The 27,561-nt window shown below is 34.4% G+C and overlaps 2 protein-coding genes, 1 long non-coding RNA gene and 2 pseudogenes across 8 annotated transcripts; 1 reads left to right on the top strand and 4 right to left on the bottom strand.

Annotated features, from left to right (window-relative positions):
• Positions 1–654: 654 nt before the first annotated feature.
• On the bottom strand, positions 655–4,648 carry LOC142545692 (calcium-dependent protein kinase 26-like; annotated as a pseudogene).
• Positions 4,649–7,241: 2,593 nt separating this feature from the next.
• On the bottom strand, positions 7,242–9,835 carry LOC142547361 (uncharacterized; annotated as a pseudogene).
• A 53-nt stretch (positions 9,836–9,888) lies between these two features.
• On the bottom strand, positions 9,889–13,308 carry LOC142545693 (iron-sulfur cluster co-chaperone protein HscB homolog). 5 transcript variants are annotated; one of them, XM_075653033.1, is made up of 7 exons: positions 12,867–13,308; positions 12,400–12,496; positions 12,215–12,304; positions 11,627–11,692; positions 10,995–11,063; positions 10,401–10,572; positions 9,889–10,269 (listed from the first exon to the last, which is right to left on the bottom strand). In XM_075653033.1, exons 1-6 carry the CDS (start codon positions 13,271–13,273, stop codon positions 10,435–10,437), a joined length of 867 nt encoding a protein of 288 aa, XP_075509148.1. In that variant the 5' UTR covers positions 13,274–13,308; the 3' UTR covers positions 9,889–10,269; positions 10,401–10,434. The 5 variants fall into 5 exon arrangements, with proteins under 5 accessions (XP_075509148.1, XP_075509147.1, XP_075509146.1 ...); XM_075653032.1 differs by having other exon boundaries at positions 9,891–10,269; positions 10,430–10,572; XM_075653031.1 differs by lacking the exon at positions 9,889–10,269 and having other exon boundaries at positions 10,304–10,572.
• A 1,071-nt stretch (positions 13,309–14,379) lies between these two features.
• Positions 14,380–15,319, top strand: LOC142545691 (uncharacterized). Its single transcript, XR_012820319.1, has 2 exons — positions 14,380–14,919; positions 14,976–15,319. It is a non-coding gene; the product is annotated as an uncharacterized LOC142545691 (long non-coding RNA).
• LOC142545689 (ubiquitin C-terminal hydrolase 12-like) lies at positions 14,985–26,745 on the bottom strand. 2 transcript variants are annotated; one of them, XM_075653028.1, is made up of 32 exons: positions 26,562–26,745; positions 26,139–26,226; positions 25,863–26,001; positions 25,405–25,562; positions 24,550–24,815; positions 24,226–24,444; positions 24,013–24,121; positions 23,821–23,936; positions 22,929–23,027; positions 22,241–22,350; positions 22,007–22,081; positions 21,659–21,737; positions 21,438–21,584; positions 21,266–21,346; positions 21,057–21,176; positions 20,578–20,700; positions 19,580–19,657; positions 19,326–19,414; positions 19,130–19,238; positions 18,959–19,027; positions 18,740–18,850; positions 18,209–18,264; positions 17,913–18,090; positions 17,668–17,769; positions 17,509–17,580; positions 17,187–17,252; positions 16,788–16,853; positions 16,387–16,473; positions 16,092–16,208; positions 15,893–15,967; positions 15,729–15,815; positions 14,985–15,568 (listed from the first exon to the last, which is right to left on the bottom strand). In XM_075653028.1, exons 1-32 carry the CDS (start codon positions 26,589–26,591, stop codon positions 15,527–15,529), a joined length of 3,363 nt encoding a protein of 1,120 aa, XP_075509143.1. In that variant the 5' UTR covers positions 26,592–26,745; the 3' UTR covers positions 14,985–15,526. The 2 variants fall into 2 exon arrangements, with proteins under 2 accessions (XP_075509143.1, XP_075509142.1); XM_075653027.1 differs by having other exon boundaries at positions 25,863–26,010; positions 26,562–26,744.
• Positions 26,746–27,561: the final 816 nt, after the last annotated feature.

Below are 27,561 nucleotides of genomic sequence, written 5' to 3'. Positions count from 1 at the left end.
GTAGAGATAATAAATGATTCACTTTTTTTTTAAAAAAAAAAATCTGTATAATCTCTTTGAACAATTTTTTTTTTGTTTTTTTGAATTGCTGGTATGTATGCTTGCATGAAGTTCTTTTGCTACGTCAAAAGTGGATTTGCAATTTCTTTAATCCCAATCTCGTGACTCAGTTGTTAGCTTTTGATGGTATTCTTTCACTCGAAGCAACTTACTGCCTACGGCTACTACGTTCTAAGCCATCTTCAATCCTCAATTTGCATGTTACTGTCAAATTAATTTTCAAGTTAAATTTTCCTAACAAATGAATGTACAAAATTAATGGAGTATTTATTCGGTATGGAGGAGGAAGCATGCATACCACTATTCTGCGGGCGGAATTATTAATGATATAATTTCTCTTTAGATTGCCGGCTAACTATTCTTTTCACCAATTTTATAAATTAAACTCGAATCTTCATTTAATAATAACAAAATAACGATACTTTATATTCAACTTGGGCAGTTTCAATCATTATTATAATATCTGAGTAAAAAAAATAGCAAGATATGATATGCATTTTTCAAAAAAAATCGTCTATCTCGATCACCGCCATAATTCTCCAAATATCATAAAAAGATATGAAACATTTTACAAAAATGAAGAAATGTCTAATTCCTTGCCCAAAGTTTGGAGTAGTTTTTATGAACGTGTATTGTACATGGCAAAACAGTTTTAAAATGAGCCACAAAATTGAACAAGCATAAATATCAGCAATTTTAAGTTGAAAATTGTCTACAGACTGGAGTTACTTCCCTTGAACCTGCCAATATCTCCACGTTCATGTCAACAAACTGGTGTTACTTCCCGAAAACCAGCGTTGAAATTACTCTGAAACCTCTTCTTACCGAAATCTGCGTTTCCCTTCTGCATCATCGCTACAAACTCGTTATAATCTATATGTCCGTCCTGCAATTAAATCGTTACAACAGGTTATTTCAACCACATCTTGAATCCCTGCATAGACAATGTAATGCAGAACAATGTACCCTTCCAAGAATATCCTTTCAATCACAACAGTTGAAGACAAGAAATGGCCTCAACTTGGTTTTGGATTTCATCTTCCAAATCATATTTAACGTGACTACCACAGTACTTCCCTTGGAAACTTGAAAACGACAGAATCTTGTGTGATTTTATGATTAAATAAAATGGGACAACAAGGTGTGCCATGATTAAATAAATTGAAATGATTGTACACAAAAATCGTGTTAGAAATATTTTACTATTAAATTTATCGAGGTATGATGACAATGGTTTTACTTACATTGTTTCGATCAGTTTCTCCAATAATTTCTTCCAGGTGAACATCGGCTATGCCAAACTCTTCACAAGCTTTTTGAAGCTCATCTTGAGTAATATAGCCGCTCCCATCTTTGTCGAAGTAGGAAAATGCAGTGAAGAGATGATCTTCTTTCTCGATCTTGTTCAGATGCAATGTTGCTGCTATGAACTCTGCATAGTCGATACTACCACTTTTATCCACATCAGCCTGCAATATTACCACGTAAAAAACATGTTTGCCACTATATGCGCAAAGTTCATATCTTAAATTTTTACTTGGTGTATAGTGGTCCTAGAATAAAATGAATACTCACAGCGTTCATCAAATCGAATATTTCAGACTCGTTCAGATTTGCCCCAAATCTTTTTAAACCATTCTTGAGTTCTTCAAATGTGATGTGACCACTGTTATCTGTGTCTATCATCTTGAACATTTCTTTGAGGCCCGCAATTTCTTCTTCAGAGAGACTTTCTGCGATGACCTTTAGGCAAAAAATTTGATTACAAGACCGGGATGTACTAGTAACATTATACACAATCAAGTATAATAACACCAAGTAATTAACGAAAGAATAGAGTGACCATGAGATACATATATATCTATGGAATCGAGTTAACTGTCTCTGCTGTTTCAACCAAAATCGCATGTAACTCAGTCCCTTGCTTTCTACTTAAACAAATAAATACCATACCCGTAAAGCCATTTTCTTAAACTTGTCCATTGCTGAGAACTGCGTCAACCGAGTTAAAACTGCAGAATCAAGAGGCTTATCAGGAGCTACTCCATCAATCTGCACCCAAGGATGACCTGCAAGAAAATCAAAAGAATCTGAAACAAAATGGAACATCTATACTTGTATAACTAAATTAAAAGAGATACAGGTTTATTCGTGATGAGATTAAATTTCTAAAGTTAACTTACAAAGTACTTGATAGGCAGTTATCCGGTTCCTTGAATCCCTTACAAGCATTTTCTTCACCAGGTCTTTCGCACTATCAGATATCATCGGCCAAGGATCTGATGTGAAGTCAATATCACCATGCAAAACCTCTTCGAATATCTCTTGTTCACTTTCTGTCCAGAGTGAACGTGTGAAGAATGATAAAATCTCAAGTTCATGAAAAAAGGCATGCATGTGAACTAAAGTGAATAATTGATAGGAACTTTTATATCTTACCACCCCAAAATGGAGGCACGCCACAGAGAAGAATATAAACTATAACGCCAGCACTCCAAACATCCATTGCTGGTCCATAACGCTTACAAAGCACTTCTGGAGCGACATAATAAGGGCTCCCAACCACATCAGTGAAAACTTCCCCTATATTGTTTAAGCAACCAAAAACATTATAAATACTTTCGACGAAAATCAATTTGGACTCACCTAACAAATTGATCTGTTGTGAACATGATTTTGCCAAAAACTTAAAAATTCTTATCAAAGCAGCCAGTTTTTATTTAGTAACAGGGAGTGGACTATGTAACGGTAAATCATACAAAAATAACTTCATGAAATTTCCGATGATCCAAAACGATGATTCTGGTTTTATTGAACAGTTAAAATGATGTGCTGACTCTTCACTAAGTAACCAATGACACGGTCAACTACTTTATTACATATCGAAGTATACTATACATTAGGAGCTTAACAGTTATACAATGCTAAAAAATAAGATAGAAAGAAGGAAATGCTATATTAACCAAATGAGGCATTTAGCATATGCTTTATCAAGGCAATGACGGTTGAATATACCTGGCTTAAAGAACACAGACAATCCAAAGTCGATTGTCTTTAAAGGTGAATCTTCTTCTTTGTTGACAAAGAGAAAATTCTCAGGTTTGAGGTCCCTGTGCATGACCCCTAAAGAATGACAGGCCTCAATTACACTAACTATAGTCCTAGTAAGCTCTGCAGCCTTTTTCTCCGAATAATGCCCCCGTTTAACGATTCTATCAAAAAGCTCACCTCCCTGACACAACTCCATGACAACATGAACTGCAACAGCATCCTCATAAGCCCCCTTGATTGAAATGACATTAGGTGACCCAGACAAGTGGTGCATGATCTCAATTTCTCTTCTCACGTCTTCCACATCTTCCATAGAAAGTAATTTTCTCTTTGCAATAGATTTACAAGCATATTCTTTTCCTGTACTTTTTTCCACGCAGAGAAAAGTTGTTCCGAACTGCCCTTGCCCAAGTTTATGGCCCAAATTATAGTGCTCCTTCAGGTGACCTGTTTTGGTTTTTAGCACAGATTCCACCTGAAGCCCTACACTCATCATTCTCTTAACATTGTGCGGTTTCTTGGGTTTGGGGGCATCAGACGGTTTTGGCTTTTCATTCACCGGCATGGCAACTTGCTCTGGCTCAGGAATTCGAGCAGATCTCCTATCATCGTTCTTGATCGCCTGTTCCCACGTTCCAGCTACCTGAGGTGGCTTTTCCTCTTCCTTCACTATAATCACCGGCTCAATTTTTGCAGGCTGTGATGATTTGATCCCCCCCCTCTTTAATCTTCACCATTTCTGGAGGCCTATTCTGAACAGGATCAGGACCTTCTATAGCCTTAATTTCGGGCGTTTCACCACCTTTTTCTTTGTTATTATCAGTACCAGAGATCATATCTGGTGATTTAGACGACCACAATAAATGAGACATTGTATAGAAAAACCCATCCTTAGCAATCTTTCCATTCACACAAATGTTTCCCATCGATCGATTATTTATCTTCTTTCCCAATAAATGACACTCAAACTTCAAAGAACCACCCCTACTAACTTTTTAACCTCCAATAACGTCTTCATTGTCTCGCAAACCTAAAATTGCAACGAAAATCTACTAACCAGAAATCCCAACTCCACCAAACAGGTGATGAAATTTAAAAAATATATATAATACAAACACGAAACAATCCGCGGAAATCAAGAAAAATAATAAAAACGTTCATTAAAAATTTGCATGATTAAGAAAAATTGAGGCAAGCCCTGAGAATTCCACAATCATAAGATTATGTAATTTGAAAAAGACTGCACAAATTACGTTGGATAGATAACAGAAATGCAATGAAAATGGTAAACGGTGAAAGAAAAGGAAGTAGGTGTTGGAGAAAAAAAGGAAAGAATCGTGGTGGTGATTTTATTATATATATCAATCTTTCACAGTTTTGATATGCCAATTCACACACACAGATACATACATACACACTGTTGGTATGTGTATTGTGGAGTGGAATTAGGGTTTTGAATTTCTCTCCTTTTTGATTGAAACGGGCGCAAATGGGAGAGGAAAGGCTAGGGGAGATGGAAGGTGGCAGGTTTTTCTGTTGAAGCTTTCATGTTCCCAAGTGCATGTTAGCGCGTTTTAATTAATATATATAAATTTTTTTTCCCAAAACAATAATATATAACTCACCCTAGAGAATCCAAAAACCAAAATATAATATAATGTTTAAAAAAACCAATATATTACAGGATCTTATCAAATTCAATCAAAAAATTTAGAAAAAATTACATCTTTAATCTTGTTCTAGGGCAATTTATGGTTTTAATTTACTAATTTATATATTTTTAAACTTTTAGTTTTTATACCGACAATTGTTGACGTAGTACTTAGATATTAGTGACATGTCAAAAATTGAGTTTGATTGATAATTATTTTGTATATAGAATAATTACTATTCTTAAGAAATTCCTTTTTACCACACTCTTGTTCCTGTTATTGGAGAATATTTTAAAGGCTTTTTACGACAATAAAAATTGAATATTAATAACACTTTTTTGCTCATACAAATAGCAGGATTGCTGCCATAGGGCCACACAGTTGTTGAGTGCACCAGTGCCAGCTGGAGTGCACTTCCCGAAAACCTGAAAACCAGCATCAAGGGACGACTCTAAGAATCTCAGAAACTATATATTTGCAACTCACTGGTATTTAACCCGTGCAATGCACGGGATGATATTATTAAAAATTAGTGAAAAATGAATAAATATTTAAATTGAAAAAAATAATATAATTATAAAAAATAAAAATAATAACTATTTTTCGGTTATTTTAAAAAAATTTCTTAAATACAACGCATGTCGATTAATTTTTTTGGTTAATAATCACTATCTATCATATATCAAAATTTTAGATTGTGTTAGCCTAAGGCAATGACATGATGCTTATTGTGTTTAGTGTATTTATGTCGACCACCAACCTTAAAACATATTTAATTCTTTAATTTTCGAGAAGTTATATATTATTATTTTTTAACATGTGATAAAAAAATATTTTTAAATCACATTCAATAAAACTAACTGAGAAATAGTTGTTTAAAAATTCAGTAATTTCGTCTAAATTCACATTCACAAATAATTTTGTGGCATGACACGTGTTCGACACATATGAATGATAACAATAATTGTTTCATCAATATTTATCCAAATGGGTTGTGATTTTATTTACAAAATCTCTTCATAATATACACAACAACCTATTATTCTGATAGAAAAATAAAACATGTGATCCTAAGTAAATTATGCATAAATCATAAAAGTTATTTAATTTACGTTTATTACGTATTCCAAAACAATGTCAATAAATTTTATAACATGTCTTCTAATAAGATGCTTACTTTCTTTATAATTGATTTAATCATTTCCATTACGAGAAATTTTATACTATCATGTATCCGTGAACTTCGTAATATAGAAAAAAATTATCACATTAGTAATACGTAATAATTAAAATTTTGTACAAATAGATGAATAATATTTTTTATTTATCGATCATGAAAGCAAATTTCAAACTTAATGTCTCGTTGTTTCCTTATGTCGGTAGTTCATAACAACGAACAAATATAAATTTAAACGAACATTACATATTGAAAAGATTCAACTCATATATGATGCTGAAAAGAGGAGTCATTTCAGAATTCAATTTTGGAGTATATAAATTTAGTAAGATAAATAGAGTAAAATTGACTTCTAATATAATATTCAATATTGTATTATTTATAATTTAAAATTCAAATAAGACATCTCAAGGGACAAAAATTATACATGGTATGCTTTTGACAAAATTATACCATATATTAACGTAACTCTTTCAAATTATGGAAATCTCGAATTGCATGCATCGAGTGTCAAACATTTCTGATTATTGAGGGTAATATACATGTTTATTGAGAGTAATTTAACGTCCATTTGAAACTCTCTTGAATATATCTCTTTTAATTTTTTTGTGCTCTCTTATTTGAATTTTTAAGAAGACAATTCAAGATATACAATATACATATAGTTTTGGAAGAAAACTACAACGCATTCATTCTTTCAAATTAAGGTAATTTCAAAATAATATGTATTTGGAATAAAAAATTATGTTTATTAAATGATAAATTAATGTTAATTGGAAAACCTGTTGTAGTGATAACTTTTACACTCAACCAATTTTATTTTTAGAAAAATTAAATAAACTAATAGAATATTGTATTTCTTTTTTAGCAAGTAATTTGGGCATGAAATTAGTTAAAATAGAAAAAAAAAATTGAATGATTTATCTCATGAATGATGCTGAACATTGCAATCATTGTATTTTAAATTTATTTATACAGTTTTTAATTAAATTAATTGATATAATCAATGCAAAATTTTTAATATAGTTTATGTTTTAAATAGAATTTAGTTTTAATTTGAGTAAAAAAAATAAAAAACATATAATATACAAATTATATTTGAATTAATATAAAAATTAATTGAATTCAAAATTGAATTAAACGAAATTGACGTAATCAATGCAAAAAATAATTGAAGTGATCATTTATTGCAGTACACATGTGTTAATATTCATGTAAATCTTTCTTTTTTAGAAATGGTATTTTGGCGGAAAATTACTATTTTTGACAAAAACTTTGCTTTTTTATATATACAGATATTGCAAAATTTTTCCAAGTTCCACTGTCACGTCCATCAACTTGCCCCCCTAGTCGAAGGTCCGACTACTGGTGAAGAGCCGTTTGTGTAGTTATTCTTGACGATTGAGTTGGCAGAATGTCGTTTCGTAGAACTTTGTTGCTCCATTTTGGATGAGCCCGCAAAGTTTTGGTCGGTTAAAAGGGAGACAACTTCAAGATTTGTAGCCAAAGAGGCTTCTACCCAAAGGGTACTGGATTTTGATTGTTCTGATGAGGTGGTGTTCTCATTAGTAGCTGATGAGCTATGTTTAATGGCAATAGATTCTGCCGCCGCTGTGGATTTTAGAACATCTTCGTAAATTGACATGAATCGATCGATAGTAGGTAATGGAATTTTCAGGCTTTGAACTTGAGTGGAGATCTGAAAACATGCTGCGGTTTTTTATACAAAGTAGATCCGTTCGTAGTCAAGACTGTTGTTCTAAGAGGGTGGCAAATGAAGATTCTAATCAGTAAACACAAAATAAGCATAAAATTATCACTAGAGAGGACAATATATGTGATTATTCACCGCATCCCATGATCATTTCAAGATACAAAACAAAGGATACCAGTCTGGCTATTAACAAAATTGTAGTTATGTTCGTTCCGGTTATTCCAATCGATAATTTAATCATGTTCAAATGATATCTAGTCAAAGTTGTCTACTACTTGACATTCAACGTAAACCAAGCAAAGTAACAAGAGCAGCAAGAGGATAACAAGCAAGTGTCCCAAGCTTATTTTATGTACCCTGATATCTTAAAAAAATATTGCTTCAAATATTTTAAACATGAATGAACCAGCTTTAAATCCTAAAATATGGACCGTGGACGGAACCATAAGTATTAATGAAGACTTCAAAGGACTAGAAATTAATTTAAGTGGCTAAACCAAATTCTGTTTTTTTGTAGAATTGTATTCGAGGCATTACAGAAGCAAATATCATATAAAAGGAGATATATATGGGGGTCGAACTTAACAAAGCCGTGAGAGCGACAAAAAATAATGACTTTTCATAAAGCAACAAATATAACGAGCATTACTAATGAATATAATGAGTGTAGAGACATCTGCTCAAGTGCTGTACCTTAAGCTCCTCACAATCGATTCTGTAGCCATGGCCTCCTCTAAAGCTTCAGACGCAGCAGTTGAAGCAACTCTTCTCCTGCGCATGGCATGCTATCGCAATGCAATATTACAAACGTGCATTACAATACCCAATTGAAGAAATAGATAGGAATCATATTGATACATAAGTTCTCATGTACCTTTCCAAGTTTTTCAAGGTTTGAAGAGACACCATCCAATGGAATACTACCATTCGTCCACGGTCCATATTTTAGGATTTAGTGCCTCAGAAACCTCTGACATTCCCGCAGCAATGTTAGCCATCTTCTTCATTCCGGAAGAATCCAGTGCTGGGGATACCTTAAGTCCACCTGATAATCTCCGGCCAGGGGACAGAGACATCCTTCTAGCTACCACAGGACTTGCCTGCCTCTTCCCTGCAGTTGGTGACGGCTGCCGATATCTTGATGGCACTATTATTGCTGGTTCCCTTGAGGTCCTCCTATTTTCCTCCTTGGCAGCCTCCTCAAGGCTAGGAACCACGCACTTTGACGGTGCAGGGGAACTCGAGCACTTTCCTGACTTTCCAGCTGGGGATGGATCCCTCTCCGCTACCGCCGCTTTCCTCCTAGATGGCATCACGGATCTCTGCTTTAGTGCTCCAGGTGACGAAAACCTTTGCGAACTGACCTTTTCTGAACCAGCATTACCATTATTATTAGCCTGCGCATCTCCAGAACTGACATTAACATTCAGATTCTCTTTTGGGGCAACAACTCCTCTATTAACCTTAGAGGAAGCTATCTTAACATCACCCCTACTCACATCACTCTCGGCATATTTCTCCTTTGACTTCTTCCCCATCCTCGACAAATAAGCTGCAATAGGGTCCACTGAGGGGTCAGACTCTGAAACCGGCTGGATTACAAACCACCGCTGTTAATGCGATCAATGAGGGGTTCAGGAGATCCAATAAACTGGTGACGACCAGTTATAGGGCGTAGATTAAGTGGGGGTAGGAACAGAAGGTGAGTCGGAGACAAGTCTATCGAGGTGCACAAACTGACCCACCTGGAGGCGGTTGTTGAGGATGAGGTCGGTATCACGATCAGAAAGCCATACATAGGTGGAATTCCGGGAATCCGACAGCTGCTTGGAACATGGGTTGTAATCGATTCGAGGGGTTTCGAAGGTGACCGTTACTTAGATTTCGAATTTCAAATTATATCGGGCCTCCATTCTTTTTATGAAACAATTCACCTTCAGAATTTTACGGAAAAAATATAAACTTTTATTTCCTCAAATTTAATTCCAATAAGAGTTTACATTCAAGTTTGATTCATCTTACTTGAATTTAAAGTTGACTATATAATATTTATGACAATACAAATATGATAAAAATAATCAGTCATTGTTGCTCAAATTACAAACCATAAAGTATAATTGTTGGAACACAAAATGTATTGGTTTCAACTTCTTCGATACCTAATTCAGAGTGACAATCCATTCCCCCTTTTCCTTTTTTTTTTTTGGTTTTTCAAAATTAAAATTTAAAGTAGGGCGATGAGGATCATATGCTTTACACCCAAGCTTTCTTCCATTTTATTCATAAAGAAACTTTGTTTTACAAATCCTTCACAGTTTCATAGTTCGGCATTAGAAATGCATTCCTATTTTTCAAGATAAACACATTGATAAAATCGTATGTTTACCACTTACAACTAGGAATAAAATTGTCCGAGTGTCAAAAAAAATTTGTCTGGAAGTTGCATTTCAGCAAAATCACTAAAGTGAAGCTCGGTTATCACTCTTGATATCGAAGAGCACCTCCAGTGTCAAAAAACCTGTCGAAACTCGTAACATTTCCTTGCATTTAAGGACTTCTAGTCAAAGACTATCTTGTATCCGGAGTTGTCGATATAAGCACAAAGTTATAGACACCTACACGCGAACGAGTAAGATTCTGATCACGGTATGATGTCCAGTAAAATATTGATAACCCTTCAGGTTATTGAGTCAAACCTGAATAAACTGTCATCCATAGTTCCTACAAAAGAGAGGAAGTAATCTACCTTCTAAACTAATAGGACAGAAAGTATACCAGCACTAAAGCTTCTTTATAATTTCCTCATTTGCACGTTTGTAGTAAGTCATTCTTCGAATTGAAGAATGCGCATCTTCATATTTTTTACTCCTTAACGCATCTTCAAATGAGTTAGACCAATATTGCAATTTCTCCTGCAACTGAAAAGGCAGAAAAGAGGAATGGGGAAGATATTATAATCAGTAATTTGAAAACAAAACATTCCAAAGAGAAAATGGTTCACTTACGGATGCAGTCTAACCAACGGACAACAAAGATCAACAAAATCAAGCATGGCACGTAATTCTTGAAAATGATTAAGCATGCCAACTTGGAATTGTCCATTTGTCAAGAATGTTCATAGAAGTACACAAAAAACACATTATCTGAAGCCATATGCACGAGTCTATGATCTGAAAGATATGAAATACTAAGCAAAATTTATAAAACCTTCAGACGACTAGAAGTAGTCCAACTAAACAGTATGGATGAAACAGTTTCTTTTTGTTCATAGTTTCAGAATTAAAGCTCAAAAGATATGAAGAACTGCTAAGTCCTTATGTCAATTCACATCTATAGATACCTGAGCCTGGATCTGAATTAATGCCTCAGTGTCTTCTGCTTCTTCAACAGCTTCCCTTAATTCCATGATCTGCATGCCAATCCACAAATTATTAGTGCAAAGCAGTTTCCATGAAAGCTCCTCTGGGAAATAGGATCATAATGCTTACGTGTGCATACTGAATCCACCATATGAAATTAACATATTCCAAAAGAACTTGAACAGGTTGACTTGTCAATATATTGCTAGGAGCTTGTGATCATGCAATTTCATCAGTGGAACAATTAACTCTTGTTAGTGTCATGTCATGTTAACAACAATTCTGATTTCCCAATTCAAGTTTTTTCTATTGTTCCCGAAAGGCTTAGGCATAAAAATTAGTTTAAAAGTCAAGCTTTTTAAAATCACACGATTCAACAGGTCCATGACATGAAAAATAAGTTCTGCTAAATCTATAATAAAAAGAATGAAAAGTATTAAACTTCAATGGCTTCTCCAATTACATAGTTAATGATGACAAACGAGCTGTGACATATTGCATGCAGAATTGTAGCAAATACGTGCATAAAACAAAATTTTGTGAAGCTAAAAGATTAAAAGAGAGAGACAAAAACAGTCCTCCGAAACAGATGATTCATGGAGTACTTCATTACCTCAGCTAGGAGCTCCAGGTCTGTTATCCTTTCTTCCTCATCCACAATCAGGCCTTCTAACTTCATCTACATAGGTCAACCTCAACATTAGTGGGAAATGATGGAAAAAAGAATAATGAACACCTTGAGAGAATTCTTTCCACCACTCTGAAAAAAAGGAAATGAATTTCAAATGCTACACTTCATTGACATAGATCATATGGCTCAAAACATACCACATGACAAAAATGTCAGGCCATGCATAATTTTTACAAGATAAAATAAACAAAAGTCACTCAGTAAAGAGAATAGGATCAGGACAAGTACACGAGATCATGTACTTGAATTTGGGGCATTAAATTTAAGGAGAGTTGACTTCATCAAAATCCCCCATTACAATTGAAAGTTTAAAACGAAGCTATATAGGCTCCAATCATAAGATATGGATTTCTCTTCAGGAATTCAAATAAAACATCTTTGAATAACTACAAAATTTCTAGGCATTGTTAACCTTTCATTAATAAGCTTATTTTTACACAACAATAACCACTAAGGTGCAATATTAATATGTGATGCTCAAGGTTATGATCCAAATGAATATTGATATACCATGTAGATTGCTCTTGTCAATGGGTCGGCAAGTGTTCGATATGCATCTATCACCCGTGCAGACTGTTCGGCTGCATACTCCCTTTCTGTCTAGGAAAAAGCGAACAAAAATGTTGTCATTGTCAATGAAGACTGTTTTTTCTAGAAAACAAATTGGAAACACGACATCGAGGCAGCATATTAACCTGGGTTTTTGAATGAACTAGATCAGGATGCAGTTTCCTTTGCCAGTTCTTATACTCCCTCTCCAACTCTCCTACCTCAACATTGTAATCCCTCGCCCTACAATGGAACCAAATTTCCGTACATCATTCTTCAACACCGAAAAGATATAGATCACATTCAGTCTTATTAAACCCGCAAGCATGTTCAGCACAAAAATATAAATAGATGAAGAGATCCTAAAAAATAATCTCAAAATTCAACATATTGCGTCCAATTAGCATATTGCAATTATCACATTAACTTCATAAATATGCCAGCACTAACGCTTTGTGTAGCAAGAATGATTCCCAGACAGCAGAAAAATCCAGAACAATCGATTATCGAAGCACGCATCAAAACAGCGATCCACAAACATCAATTCTAAAATTGGTCTACAATTTGAGCGCAATAAGTTGAATCCTAACTTTCCGTAATACAAAATACCCACATTCCGAAAATTTGGAAGTAATCAATGGAGACATCAACCGGTTGAACACTGCGACAAGTATGACAGAACAGAAACGGAGTCGTATTCGCACCCTCGGCGTCACAATTCCAGCAGCGCCGGAGTTTTTCAGTGGATCCCGACTCGGAGCAGAAAAAGCACCTAGTATGATCAAAATTTAAGATATCGATCCATTTCGCACCAAATAAAATCTTTGGGTTCGGAAAAAACGACGTTCTGGCAGAAAGAAAGGGGCTTCCACCAAATCTCTCAGTGAAACTAGAAGATGAAGAACGTAAAGCAGAGGTATTACGATAAAAGAGATTAAAACATAGAGAATCTGATAGTGGAAAAGGGAATTTCGTTGAATTGATCATCCGCAGAGAATCTAAAGTCTGCTTTCTCCACATCGTGTCTCGGTGGTGAAGGAGAAGAATGATTCATTTTATTTCAACAAAAGCGAGGCTGTATTTATAGATAGACGGCGTCATATTTTAGGAAATAGCAATTGAACCCCTTTTTTTTAATCACGGAACATCCGAATTAACAATAGTGTGTAAATTACGGAACAATTTTCCCCAAGGTGCTAATTGCAATTATAATCTCTCTCACAATTTTATGTTAAATATTTATGTATAAAATTACCATATTTTGTATACAAAAAAATAGCACAAGCCTATATTTATATAGCTTCAATGATACTTTAACTCGATTTTGTAAATAAATGTTCAGAAAAAGGTTTACAGAAAACTCATATCCAATTTCAATGGTCACATCTAGGGATGTAAATGAACCAAACCGTTTGTGAGCTATTCGAAGCTCGATTCGATAAAAGTTCGTTTGAGCTTGTTTAATGAGGCTCGTTAAGATAAACGAACTAAGCTCAAGCTCTACGATATTTGGCTCGTTAGCTCGTGAACATGTTCGTTAGTAAATTCATAAGTAACATCTTAGATAAAAAATAATAATTTTGATATTTAATTTATTGATTTAACACATTAATTACGAAATATATAGAAAAATATATTAAATTTATTTATTTTAATAAATTGACAAATTTTAATAAGAATATTATATTTTTTTCCAAATGTTTAATTTATTTTTTAATGAATATTTAAATGTACAATTCATATTTATTGAGCTCGTTTAGGTTCGATAAAAGCTTGAATAAGCTCGTGAGCCATGAATATATTCGTTAAATAAAGCTCGAGCTCGGCTCGATTATAAACAAGCCAAGCTCAAACATCAAAAGTTCAGCTCGACTTCACTCGATTACATCCCTAGTCACATCATACAATTTCATGTTATTTTAGTATATTTGAAATACATTCAAATAAATACTATTTTAAATTCATCTTTATTCTGATTTATCCGATCAAATCTCTCTTTCTAATTTAAAATCAACTTCATAAAATTCTCAAAATATCTTAAGATTCTCGTTCTTGAAACAATTTCAATCATAATAACGATGAATTTCAACTACAACCAACTTATATCATTTAAAATTCATCTCAAATTATTCCTCAACTCAATTCTCTTCTAAATCAAATCCATCTATCAATAACCACCTAAAGTAATTTGCCGTACTTAAGAAGCAATAAATCCACCGCAACAAAATCGACAAGAGCCAATATATTTTATCGTACATTCCATTGAATAGTATTTTATTAAATTTATCAACCCAATCGTTTGGATAACAAGTCATCCACATATTGATGGAACTCCTCTCTCGGGGACAGTGTTGCTCTGCCCATGAGGGCCGCGTAGCCTATACATGTCATGAGAATTGAGGTCCCGCAAGTCTTGCTTCTCTGTAAGGAGTGTCCTATGATTCATCGAGCGTCGATCGTAAGAATGGACAAAAGTTGAATCGGATAGAAACCCAACAAAACAACGCCAAATTAAAGAAATTCTAAGAATTCAACGTCGGCTGGTAAACTAACCTCCTTAAAAATGAATTTAAACAGACGCTACTTATTTGTATAAATGAATTATAGGACGAAACACCTGACCAAGACCATTATAAGTTCTGAATCATTTACACCTGATGAACTCGGTAGGCCGAAATCGACCAACCAAGCTATGCCGATTTTTTTCTTAGCAAGCAGAAAGGAACCAAAATTAGAAACGAATAGATTATGGCTCTATAAATAGCTACATAATTGTTTCTTTTACAAAGTGATCTCCCCTATTTATAAAAACAGGAAATACAACCAAAGGGGGTGAAAAGAACTTCAAACGAAAATTAACAAAATTAAAGAGGACGTCGAACGGAACTCATAACTATACCAAAGGGGGTGAAAAGAACCTCAAAAGAAAAATAACAAAATTAAAGAGAACGTGGTACGGAACTCCTAACTATACCTACCCACCTTACAGCCCCATCCACCAAAATCTTGTCATGCTCATAATATAAATTACGGGGACGACATAAATCTTCCCGGCTACTTCAAGAGCAGGTGACAATGGGACACAAAGCAAAACACTAATCCCCCAGCCAAGTCAGAGGACAAAAATAATAGCCAAAGGGGTGACTAAATGTCCTAGAAAGAACGGTAGAAGAAAGCAGCATCACGCATCCTTTCTGCCATATATTCTCCTTAGCATATCCACAGTTCCGCGTTCGAATTGTGGCTTTCAGATTTAGGTAAACAAAATCATAATTAATTGTATATTTTCACTGGCTTCTCAAACATGTGGCGGTTCTGCAAGACAGAAAACAAAGAAAACTTCAAGATCATGCTCAAGCAAATACTCTTAGTCTTTTAGGAGTAAACTCGGTTAACCAAATCTGTATACACAACGATGAAACCCAAGTTATTCAGAAATAAATAGTTATAGTTCTTTATGTTGTGACGAAGTTACCTGATTGGCAGCATAAGCCCTTTTAGGAGTAGTATCAGAGTGTTCTAACCCAAGATACTGCTCCCAAGCACCATAAACATCTCTTCTCTGAAAGAGAAGATGTACATGTTGAAAATTTCTGAAAATAAAAATCGACTAATAATAATAAGATTCAAACAGGAAACCTGAAAACGACTGGAGACAATGTCAGCATCCTCAAGATACTCCGGGCGTCCCAATGACAAAAAGGCAAATTTCCACTGGATTTTGAATTAGAGTATCAAATGGCATACAAGTTTGGAGACAAAATTGGTAAAAACTTCAGGTAAATGAAGTGTCATGGTTTGATAAGGATATGTAGAATTAACCTGAGATGGAACATACCTTCAAAAATTCCTCATCGGGAACCTGCAATTTCTTTTGAACGCGTATTTTAATATCTGCCAATGTTTCACCCTCATGTATGACCAAAAAGAAGGGTTCACCAAAGTTCTGGACTTGCTGTTAAAAGAAATTATGAAGAAAAGTTCAAAGCGCTTGTAAGTACACATGCCTAAGGTTCATTTGGTTTTGTGCATCAATCAAGCTTGCTATTCCAACAATATATTAACCCTGTGCAAGAATAACAAACAAAAATAAATGGCAATTAGCATAGAAATTATGCGAATGCTATGGGTACCACTTGATTCTGAGCATTCTCCTTTGTGAAATGGTAAACATGAATCAAGCGATCATTGGGTCCAAGGTTCTTCTCTTCTTCTGGAACCTATTATAGAATAAAACAAGTTGAACCGTAAGCCACTAGAATAAACATGTAAACTGAGGCAAAAAATCACAGTTCCTACCAATGAGGAAAAAATCATACTTGGAACCCTGAAATATCGAAGTGAAAATTAATTTATGCCTTTCCACCCAAAAGTGGTTAAGATTTTCAAAACAGTTGGTGTCCTTTCCAACAATTTATGCAGTTTACAATTAAGCTTTAAAACTTACAAGTAATAAAACTCAACCAGGGAACAGCTAGCTATAAGAAAAAAAATAGATCAAAAGACAACAACAATTTCAAAAAGCGGGTGATACCTCTTCAGCACGTAGAGTCCAGTACTGATCATTTATATTCTCAATCTTCTCGTTGATTGGAAATATCTGCAAAACAATATTAGCGGAATGTACATTGTGAATTACAGAACCCGCACAATATACTGAAATCAATTCAAGGATCATCTGAATTATCAAAGGTTTTTAATTAAGACTTGGGTTATAAATTTCGCATGGTTCAAGTCAAGGTAAATTCTTCAGGCAGTTGAGGATAAGATTGATTGACCCAAACAACTAGCCATCTAATTTGGGGATGATAATCCTGAATCCAAGAACAGTTCTGAAGATGGCAGTTTCTAAAAGTAAGGTGGATTATGACTCTAGAAAATTATTATTGATGTAAAAGCCCAAAAAACCAATGCCAGACCAATGAAAAATTACCTTGTAAATCTTGTGATAGAAAACTTCAAGCAGCCTAAGTTCAACATTTGGATGAGACAACTCTACCTGTCAGTAATTACAAAAAGATGTTAGTTTCAATTTTAATCTTAAAAGTCGAGGATAATCAGGCATGAGCGTCAAGGTAGGACGAACGGATCTGTTGTCACAAGTTAATTTCAGTTTTTAACATCTTATTCTCCTATAGGTCCACAAGAACAAGCATGAAAAATTTCTGCTGGGTGGTGATGATTGAACAAACAAGAAGCTCCATCTCAACAACATTAGAAATTCACAATACAACTTGCTCCAGCATTAATCCAACCTTTGTTTTGATCTCATTAAGCACATCTCCGACAGTGCTTTGTTTTGGCAATCTAATATTGAGAATTATAGCCTACAAAAAGACAATGTGACATCATAAAATTATCCCAACTCAAATTGAAAAGAATATCACAAGCATACAGCACATCAACAACAGCACCTCATCCTTTGTGGCGTGATGGTATGCAACTTTGAGTGTTTTTAGGCATTGCAATTCTGGAAGGGGAATGTCCAGTACTTCATAATACAGTATATCAGAAATCTACAAAGGAAAATATATTGATCAATCTGTCAGATCTATACCCACATCCCACCAACCTGCAACCATCTTAACAACAACTCCTCACCCTTCAAAGAAAATATCAATAATGATGATGACCATGATAATGGATAAAAAAGAGCTACCTGATTGTAGTGGACAAGCATGTCTAACAAATGGTCCACTGATCTGTATTTGACAGGGTTAGGTTTTGGTTGCTGAGAGTAACAATTGTGAGTAGTGAGCCGAATTTTAGATGGATCATCTAATCCAAGACGCTGAGCAACTCTTTCCACAACATCATCGTAGGTGTGATTCTTTGCTCTACTAATTCATGCAACATATTGTCACGGAAATTTGACAAAAGACTGCAACAAATAAATAAACAGAGGAAAAAAGAAGCAATTCCAACAGTTTGGTTATGGTGTCAGAATGTACTCACAATTCTAGGCAAAACTCGTCTTCCTTGGGTCTCTCCAACGTTCTAAAATGCACAATCTGCACGCACCAATATATGCTGAAAAACAACTTTGAAAATGGGGTAATGAAGTGCAGGATTATAGCTTTATAACAAAGATTTTCTTCAAATGGGAAAACATAGAAATCAAAAAAGCTTTCCAATAATATAAAAACGACGAAAAGCTTTACAAGACAGGAATGATTATTGACCTACATCTCAATAATACTGAGAGAGAGAGAGAGAGAGAGAGAGAGAGAGAGAAGAAAGAAAGATAAGCAAGCTAATAGAATGACCTAGAAGGGCTGCAAACAGATTTTCTGGGACTGTGTAGTAATAAATTCAACAAAATATGGAGGTTAGAAAGTGCTTAAAGCATGAACATTTAATTAACTATGAGTATCCCGAATCAATATGGACGACAATGGATTTCCTCAGTCACAATATATCCATTATTTTAACTGACACACCAAAAAGACCCTTCCCGACCATTTGAAAAGATATGCAACTATATACCTGTCGATTTTTCACATATTCCAAAAATGACGGGACGTCGGGAAACCGGATTTGCTCTTCACTTTCGGGAGGAGGGTGTTTCTGGAAGCAAATGATGTCCCCATCTTCAATCTGCGAGAGAAAAAATAAGTATGGGAAGAGAAAAGGAGAGAGAACATAGATTAAATAAAAATTATAGAAACTATAAGTAAAATGATAAAAGTACACAAACAATAAAACCTGACTAAACCGGAATGAAGCTCTTTTATCAAGTCGTTCACACATTACATTAGGCTCAAATTTTATTTCCTGTAAAATGTCAAACAAGAAACTGGCATAAACAAATATGATACATGTTATAACTAGCTATGGGCAGTTTGAATGTACTGCATAACGGAGAGATGGGCAAACCTCATAGAGTTCGATCTCTTCATCAGGAGAAAATCCAGCCAATTCATTTAGTTCTGTCAAAATCTCAACAGGCTTGCTAGAACTTTTTACAAAAAGTCTACCAACATACCTGTAATATATAGTGTATCACAAAATAAAATGACAAGCGCGATATAAAAAAAACAAGAAAGTAATATATATTGGAGAGTAAAAATACCGGAGCTCTTCTTTTTCAGGATCATAAAGCTTAAAGAACAAAAGTATGTCGTCCTTGATTTTTTCAGGTGGAGGAACCGGAAGAAAATCCTAACATCAAATCATTAAAAATAGTAGAATCAGGAGCATTAAAATCCCACCATAGCCACATTCAAATGGTTGTAGGATAATCATACAATTAAACCATATATAGTTAGGTAGTCGAGCAAAACTGCAAAAGTGACAAATTAATCTTTAACGCGGAAAAAAAAAAACCTGTCCACGCTCTACTTCCAGAAACAATTTCAGCTCAGCATTGTGGGCCTTATTGGAGACTTCCCTCAAAGCTCCAACCTGCACATGGTAGTTCCAACATAGTAAAAAGTATGTTGAAAACCAAACAAACAAAAAGGCTGATTATTTGATCCTGTAAGGTTAAAAAATTATCGTATCCCAGATTTTTTTGGCCAATAAATCCAGGTGTTTTTGCTTGACTCACAATTCACAAACCACTAGTGCAGGTAATTTTTTGTTTTCCTATGTATGATGCAGTTCATCCACATGTTTATGGATCAACAGAGTCAATTTAATACACGAACTCAAAATTGAGCAACTTACTCGAATTCAAAATCATAAAACCCTGAACTTACTCAGAAACAGCCAACAGTTGGCCATTTTTCAGATTTTGTGTAGTACTTCTGTTCACATGGAAAACTTCGTAACAAGTCAAGTTAAATGATGGGTTTCAGTTTGAACTGAAATTGCAGCAGTTTACAGAATTTATCGTTCTAAAGAGGCTCATACTAACACTCCCAAAAACGTGAGGCCCAGGAAAAAAAGGATCAGCTATTCGTCTCTTTTCTCCTATTTCATATTACATTCCAGCCTTACAAAAAATTTTATTTTACTCCTCAATAGCTCTATAAACTTAATAATTCTAAAGCTCTTAGTTTGCATCCTACAAATGAATTTCAATTATTATGGTCTGGGTCAGATCTCATAGCGAACAAAAAAAAAAGTTATTCAAACAAAAGATCTCATATTGCCACTGATTACTTTCAAAACATACTTTCCCAGAACTTTGTCACAAATTAATGATTAATTATTGTAATATAAGCATACTGGCCCTACATTGTACATCTATCAATCTCTAAAGGTTACTGCGCAGGGTAATTCGATATACTTGAGATACAGAGATAGTAAACATTCTCATAAAGTACGTCAATATTATTATCTACAAAAAATTTGGAACCGGGAAGTGCAAATATATTTACCGTCTGTGCTTCCTCGTGTGGAGTTAATGGGCGGTTTGGGCGATAAGTGTGGTTCTGCCTTTTAGCCCAAATCCAGAAACGCTGAAATTGAACTGGTATTCCAAATTCTTTGGCAACCTCCTCCTTGAATAACAAATACGATTTTAGGTAGCACTTTACCCAAAAGCATGAAAGGATTTTAAAATAAAATCTGGTTTCACATTTTTCTATACAATCATCATTTTCTATCCAATTTTTCACATTTTCCCAAATCAACTCAATTGTCATAACATATAAAAACCCAATAGACTATACTTTCAAATTAAAAATACCCCACAAATCATTACAAAATTAAATAACCCAATACATTCGAGCATTTCAAAATATTTACATCAACTTTAGAAAACAAAACCAAACAATAGTTACGCACACCAATTTGTTTTCTGGAACACATTCAGAAATCACAAGACCCGACATAAAATGGAACATTACTAAAGTACCTTGAAAAGGTTAAAAGACATGTGTTTCTGTATTCGAAAGTTACGGACTTTGTCATGATCAACAAGATCAAAATATATATCCTTTCCAATCTGTTCCTTCAAATCTTCATCTCGTGCAACCTAAGAAATGATAAAATATTACTTAGCAACTCATTTTGCAATAACACAGAAACATTGAATGATAAAGTTTGCCAAACGAGAACAATAACCTTGATAATAGTGTAAAGATGAGCCTGAGCCTTATATCTTCTCTTATCTTCCTTTTCTTCCTGTTCCTTTTTCAGTCTTATCTGGAGTGGGTGGCGCATGAGATATTTCATCACTATCTTACTCCAAATAATTATGTGATAGGATGCAAACTGTTATCAGTTCAAAAATTACCCGAAGATGTTCCGCAATGTCCTTCTCATCCACATCACAAATTATCTTATCCTTGTCACTCACTCTAATATAAACAAGCATGTATGCATTAGAGTATTTTGTAAATTTGAATGGAGTGTTGTTGTAGCCAGGATTTGTCTGCGGCAACTGCAGGATGAAAAGGAGATATGTAAGATAAAAGGAGGTAGGGCAATATCAAATTTAAATGGTAGGTATATCACCTCTTCCTCACCACCATACTGCTCCTCTAATGCCTTCTTCATATCTTCCTTAGTGACTCTCTCATCATCAAATTTATACCTGAACAGGGAATTACAATACCAAAATATCTGATGTAGTATTTCAAGACTAAATCAAACCTAAACTACAACTCCGGTGCAGCAAATAAAAGAATAGGCCACATTTATGCAAGGAAAATAGAACTGAGATTATTAAGCGATCAAAACTACGTGAACTGGTGGGTGGATTACAAAAAGCTGCATTTCAATCCAACCTTAACTGTCCAATAGAGCGTGAAAGTCAGCTCAAGGAGGGGGTAGGTGAGATTTTTCAGGTGTAAAAACACATACCATTGATCAGTTAGTGTAGGCCGGATGAAAGCATAATAATGTCCACCATGTACCCCACCACTATGAACCAAAACACTGTAGGATAAAAGAGGAAATTTAAAAAAAAAGGTTAAGAGAAAATAATCAGTAAGAGAAACAGATGCGCATATAACATTACAGAGGCATGTTGTAAAGATAAAGACAAAGAAACAAAACAGAAATATGTAGATAAAAGAAAAGGGAGTGCAAACCAACCTATGAAGCATGTAGAGGTTTCGGACACTTCTATCTGCTTCCGGTGACAAGAACTTGCCATTTTCCCTGTCAAGATCAAGCTCCAATGGAAATTCATAACGGTCATTTATCTGCACCACAAAGCATATTTTTCAACATCACTGAAAGTAAACATCAAAGCAAGGAAAAGTAAACTCATCTGATAATAAACAGTGAGCAATAAAATTATAAATATAATATGGACACCGCGCGCAGAAGTTCCAATGGAAAAGGTTGTTTCTAGGGAAAGAGAATTTCCTACAGTAAAGAAGTGTAAAATGATCAACCCACTTCAACATAGAATTCACAATCAACAAAATTGGATGTATTGTCTGGATATCCACATTAGCAATGAAAATTAAGCGAGTGCAATACATTGCAAGACTATATTTGCTCTAAGGATCTCAATATGAACCAGACACAAAGCACAAATCAAGATGATTAAAGAAAAAAACAGTCAACAATATATGCATTAAAGTATTAATCCTTTAATATTGACAAATAGATTTAAAATCACATGATGGGCATCTGTATCTGCTATACACCAAAGAGGTAAAATTATAAATCAATAATCATACATGCTGTCAGCACATGCTAATATAACAAGCAATCAAAATAATCACATTAATCAAGTAAAACTATAGTAGACAACAACATTCAAGCTACTAACCTTGACCATTGTATCTCTCATAAAATCATACTCAAAGCGCTTTAACTGAAGCTGGAGAACTGGAGGAAAGTCAATGAACAAGACACCCTTCTTCGCATCCTATGATTTAAATAAAATTCATCAAATCAATACTTTGATACGGAGTGGCCACTACAATGAAATGACACATGGATTAAACTACATTATGATTCACGGATTGAATCAAAAAGATGCACAAAAAAGCCAAATGATATTTTCATTTATAAATAAAGTAAACAAATTTCCCGCCTACCATGAAAATAGAACTTCAGTAGAGAAGAGTGCCATAATTGATAATTACAGAAAACTATTAATTTCTAAATTTCTAAAATCGTCAAAAGAGCTTAACACTTTCCTTCTAGTGGTCCATAAGAAGCAGTGATTTATATATTGTCAAAAATTTATAACACTTATAAGATCACCAAGGACTGTTTGCAATCCAAATTCAAATGAAGAGAAAATTCAAATTCAAATAAGACTCAAACGTAATTGTGTCCTTAAATTCTTTTCACTATACATGCAGTTTTAACCTCTATTTTTACCAGAGTACTGCTGTTTAACTTCAGTGATTGACCTAATTCTCAATTCAATCTCACCCATAAAAACTTTAATTATTCAAATTTCCAATTTTCTCGTTGAGCTCAACAAACGCAAAACATTATAATTTTTATGATGTTTAAAAGCGGAATATGCTCTCAAAACCAGTCTCTAGAGACTGGAACCATGATAATTCAATCCTTCAGCTACCGGTAATTAATATGATGGTGAGTCTCAAGAATCATTACTATCAGATGAATCTTTTCACCTTCGGCAAGAATTAAAAAATTTAAAGACACATTATGTCATTATTTAATAGAGAAGCCGAGCAATTTACCTGCAGACCATGTTCTTCAGCTTGATATTTGTTATCTCCTTCGAGACGCTCAACTTCCACATATTTGTCAAAGGAAGCATAAACATCTTTACAACCTTTTACGTCAAGTTGTAGGTCTGCCGCCAAAAAGAACTTAAGTCACACATCCGTCCACCACTAACCAATATCACAAGTCAAAAAAACAATTAATACCATAAAATGATTCTTTTCTTGTAGATTTGAAGTCAACATTGATACATTCAATGTAATTCATATTGTGCCCCTCAAACAACTTTTGTATAGTACCTTCGACAACAGTTCCCTGCGCCAGTAAAATAACTACAATTACATCACAATAACAATTTTAGGTGCATCGAAAAAGGAAAAAAGAATATTTAAAGAAGGGCGTGTAGTCAGACACCATACCTTCATCTTGTCTTCTAGCTTTTCACATAGAACTCTGTTAAGTTCTTGCACATCATGTTGCATGAAGGAATCATATGTATCCCATCCAAACGACTTTGTAAGTTCTTTTGTAGCCACACTAGTGTCATTATATTGAAGCTTATAAAACAAACTCTGTAAAGCCAAGGGGATGCTCCCTGAGGGGTTATCATTTTCTGTTGTCGGCATATGATACACAGCCTGATAAAACATTTTTCAAGTGAGGCTTCTTTGTGCTTCCCTAATCATGAGCGCATATAAAAAAGACAAATCTGAACTAGCTATAGCATGAGAACCTATTGTAACCTTTCTAAAGTAAGGGATATGGTACAAGGTTTGGAGCAACGAGTTCATGTAACAAGTAGCTCCCTGGTTCTTAAGTCCAACATAGCCTGTCTCCTTCTTTGAGTCATATGCCCAGTAATCAACAACCTTACGTACAGCTACATCAGCTTCAACAATACAAGTATCATTCACGAGGTATCCCTTATTAGGATCGTAAAGCTCGCTAAGAGGCATGAACGATGTGAAACCCCAATCACTCTCCCTTTGGTTGAATTGGTGTTGTGTGTCTGTGAAACATGCAAAAGCCAATCAACACATCAAAAAATAATAATCAAGGTAAAAAAAATCATTTGAATGGGTGAAGGATGAAAGGTCAATATATTCTATTTTACGCACCTTGACAATAAATTTAATAAAACAAAATGAAAATTTAACCAACTCATAGACCAAAGTGACATTAGATCATTCGTAAAAACGATGATAATATAATGATAATCAAATATTAACTAACAATATACATCCAATAGAATGGATAAATTGTAGAGTTCACATATGCATATTTTTCGGTGCTAAATTTAGTTTGGGGATAATAGACAAAAATCCATTTCTGAAACACTAAATCATGAGGAGCCAAAAGGCAACACAACAAATTGAGAATGGTGAAGAAGCCAGTCTCTTCACATTGAAGAGCATAATAAACCGATTGTAATTTTATATTCCACAAATTTTTTATCATTTTCTCATCTTATTTTGTAAGCATTTTAAGATAACATCTGACTGCAGAACTATGAAAATATGTTTTGATGAAAACATAAAACAAATTGCAGTTCCAGTTTTAACTACTTGCAATTAGATCGGGTCAACTTTGGAAGATACCTTTCTTGATCGTATACTTGTTATGCATCTGATTAACTACCGCCAAACTAAACTGTGAAAATCTATTCCACCCATAAGGCAAGGTCGCTGAATCAGCCACATCTAAATACATTGACAAGTACTCCACATTATTTCCTTTAGGAAATATAAGCACCCGCCTGCAAAAACCATTGTAAGTCTAAGGGAAAATAAGTCTTTCAGAAAGCCTTAAAATCCATGCAAGTCAAACCGAAATCAAGTCATATTCATATTCTGTAAGAAAGTGGTAACGAAAATAAGAAATTCTTTGCTCAAGAAAAAAAGAAAAAAAGGAAAAAGAAATCAAGAATTTTATCTACAACAGAATTCAAAAAATGAATTGCATGCCAACAATGTGAATACAACAAAACAAAATCAATATCCTTCCTTATACAGATATAAAAACGACGAGATGGAGCAAAATTACATCTACTGATTACCATTTATAACCTCCAACAGTGAAGACATCAGAATAAAGCTTCTTTATATTCAATCGGGAAAAGTTCTCGATCGCCCATGTAAAGTGTGATGCCTGTGGCTCATCACTGGCCTGGTTTTCTACTGTTCCATTACTCTCTGCTGCAGTCACTGGAAATCAAAAGCACTATCAAACTCTTGTTTCAATACAAATAAAAAAATTGGACCAACAGAAGTCCAACCAATGAATCTGGCTACAAATAAATAAACAAAGATTCAAGTACTGTGGAAAGGATCACCTTCCATAGGCTGCGGACCTTCCACTAAAGGCTGCGGACCATCAACTAAATCTGAGTGCGGCACTAGCATCTCTTCATCTTCTTGTTGCTAGAATCACAAAGGCATGAACAAGAGTTCGATCCAGTGAAATAAAAAAAAGCAAAAAAATATTCCCTCGCATTAAATCAACAAAATAGAACTAAAATAAGATTCAATTCAGTAATTTAAACCTCCCTTTCACTCAAGTAAAACCCTAGTCGATCACAAAAGATTCATCCCCCAATATAGACACAGGCACAGATAGGTAGACAACAGATTCTCCGCCACAAATACACCAATTACAATAATCCAGTACTACATGCACCAGTACGCGGAATAGAAGCGTAAAATTTTTAAGAGCAAATACGAATGAAGATAAGCAAAAACGAAGAAAGCAGAGTTACATCCGACGGATGAGGCGTCATCATCGTCATGGCCGGATATATTGCCACCGCCTGATTGATAAATTGACAGGGAAATCAGAATAATGCGAACGGGAGAAGAGAGGGAGAAGAGAGGAGGGATATTTAGAGAGAGAATTGATGGTAGGCTTCTGGGTTTTCTGGGCGTGGGCTTTGGAAGGGGATATGTTGGGTATTACAGGCAAAGGTAAGGGTAAAGCGGGGAGTTCGAGATATGGGGCAAGAGTAACAGACTATTGTAGTACCATAACATTTAATGGCAAATAGAATATTGACACGTGGTTATTGCTATTTTCGTTTATTTCTTTTTGCTTTCATATAATTGGATCTAGCTTGGGCCGATGTTATGGAATAAACCGACGTTAGTTGTCTTCTTTTGTTTTCTTTTTCTTTTTCCCCTTAATATTCTTTTTTGTACATAATAAATAATATTTTTTTACTTAATATATTTCCGCCGCGCTTTATAATTATCATATCACGAGACATTTAAAATTACAACTATACATTAATTTACATATATTTTAAAATTCAAATTTTATTCATATCGTTTTCTTTATTTTTAAATTTTTAGATAATGCATCACTCATAATTGAAAAATATTAAAAAACTATTAACTTGAAAATAATAAAAATGTCATATTTAATCTTTAGATAAAAAAATTTTCCATCACATAAACATACACAAAATGTCACCAGTAGAATATAAATGATAACATTGTGGTCATATATAGGTAATGAGATAACGCGATCATATTTTTTTTAAGAATACAAGTATGATATTATTTTACTGTTACAAAAATATAATATAGTTGTCCGTACTAATTACTAGACTTGAGCGTGCACCTCAATATTGCTTATGATCTCGGGTTAATGAGATCCTACCTTATGTGGGCACTACCCTCACTTCAATTTCAACGGGTAAGATCTTGCCACACATACAATTTCAAAAAAAAAAGTGGGTCCTATATATGCATGAGCAAATC

This window comes from Primulina tabacum, chromosome 5 (assembly GCF_025594145.1).
Source record: "Primulina tabacum isolate GXHZ01 chromosome 5, ASM2559414v2, whole genome shotgun sequence".
Taxonomy (NCBI): domain Eukaryota; kingdom Viridiplantae; phylum Streptophyta; class Magnoliopsida; order Lamiales; family Gesneriaceae; genus Primulina; species Primulina tabacum.
Note: the sequence above shows the minus strand (reverse complement) of the source record. Positions and strands in the feature narration are given on the sequence as shown.

What these genes read in the sequence shown, in the direction of transcription:
- LOC142545689 (XM_075653027.1), bottom strand. Translation starts at nt 26,591, where the DNA reads ATGACGATGATGACGCCTCATCCGTCGGAT. An exon ending in TGACGCCTCATCCGTCGGAT is followed by an intron (nt 26,227 to 26,561) that starts GTAACTCTGCTT and finishes TTGTGATTCTAG; the next exon opens with CAACAAGAAGATGAAGAGAT. An exon ending in TGCTTGTCCACTACAATCAG is followed by an intron (nt 17,770 to 17,912) that starts GTAGCTCTTTTT and finishes TTTCCTTTGTAG; the next exon opens with ATTTCTGATATACTGTATTA.
- LOC142545693 (XM_075653033.1), bottom strand. Translation starts at nt 13,273, where the DNA reads ATGTGGAGAAAGCAGACTTTAGATTCTCTGCGGATGATCAATTCAACG. An exon ending in TGACAAGAGCAATCTACATG is followed by an intron (nt 11,693 to 12,214) that starts GTATATCAATAT and finishes TGACCTATGTAG; the next exon opens with ATGAAGTTAGAAGGCCTGAT. An exon ending in TAATTCAGATCCAGGCTCAG is followed by an intron (nt 10,573 to 10,994) that starts GTATCTATAGAT and finishes CTGCCTTTTCAG; the next exon opens with TTGCAGGAGAAATTGCAATA.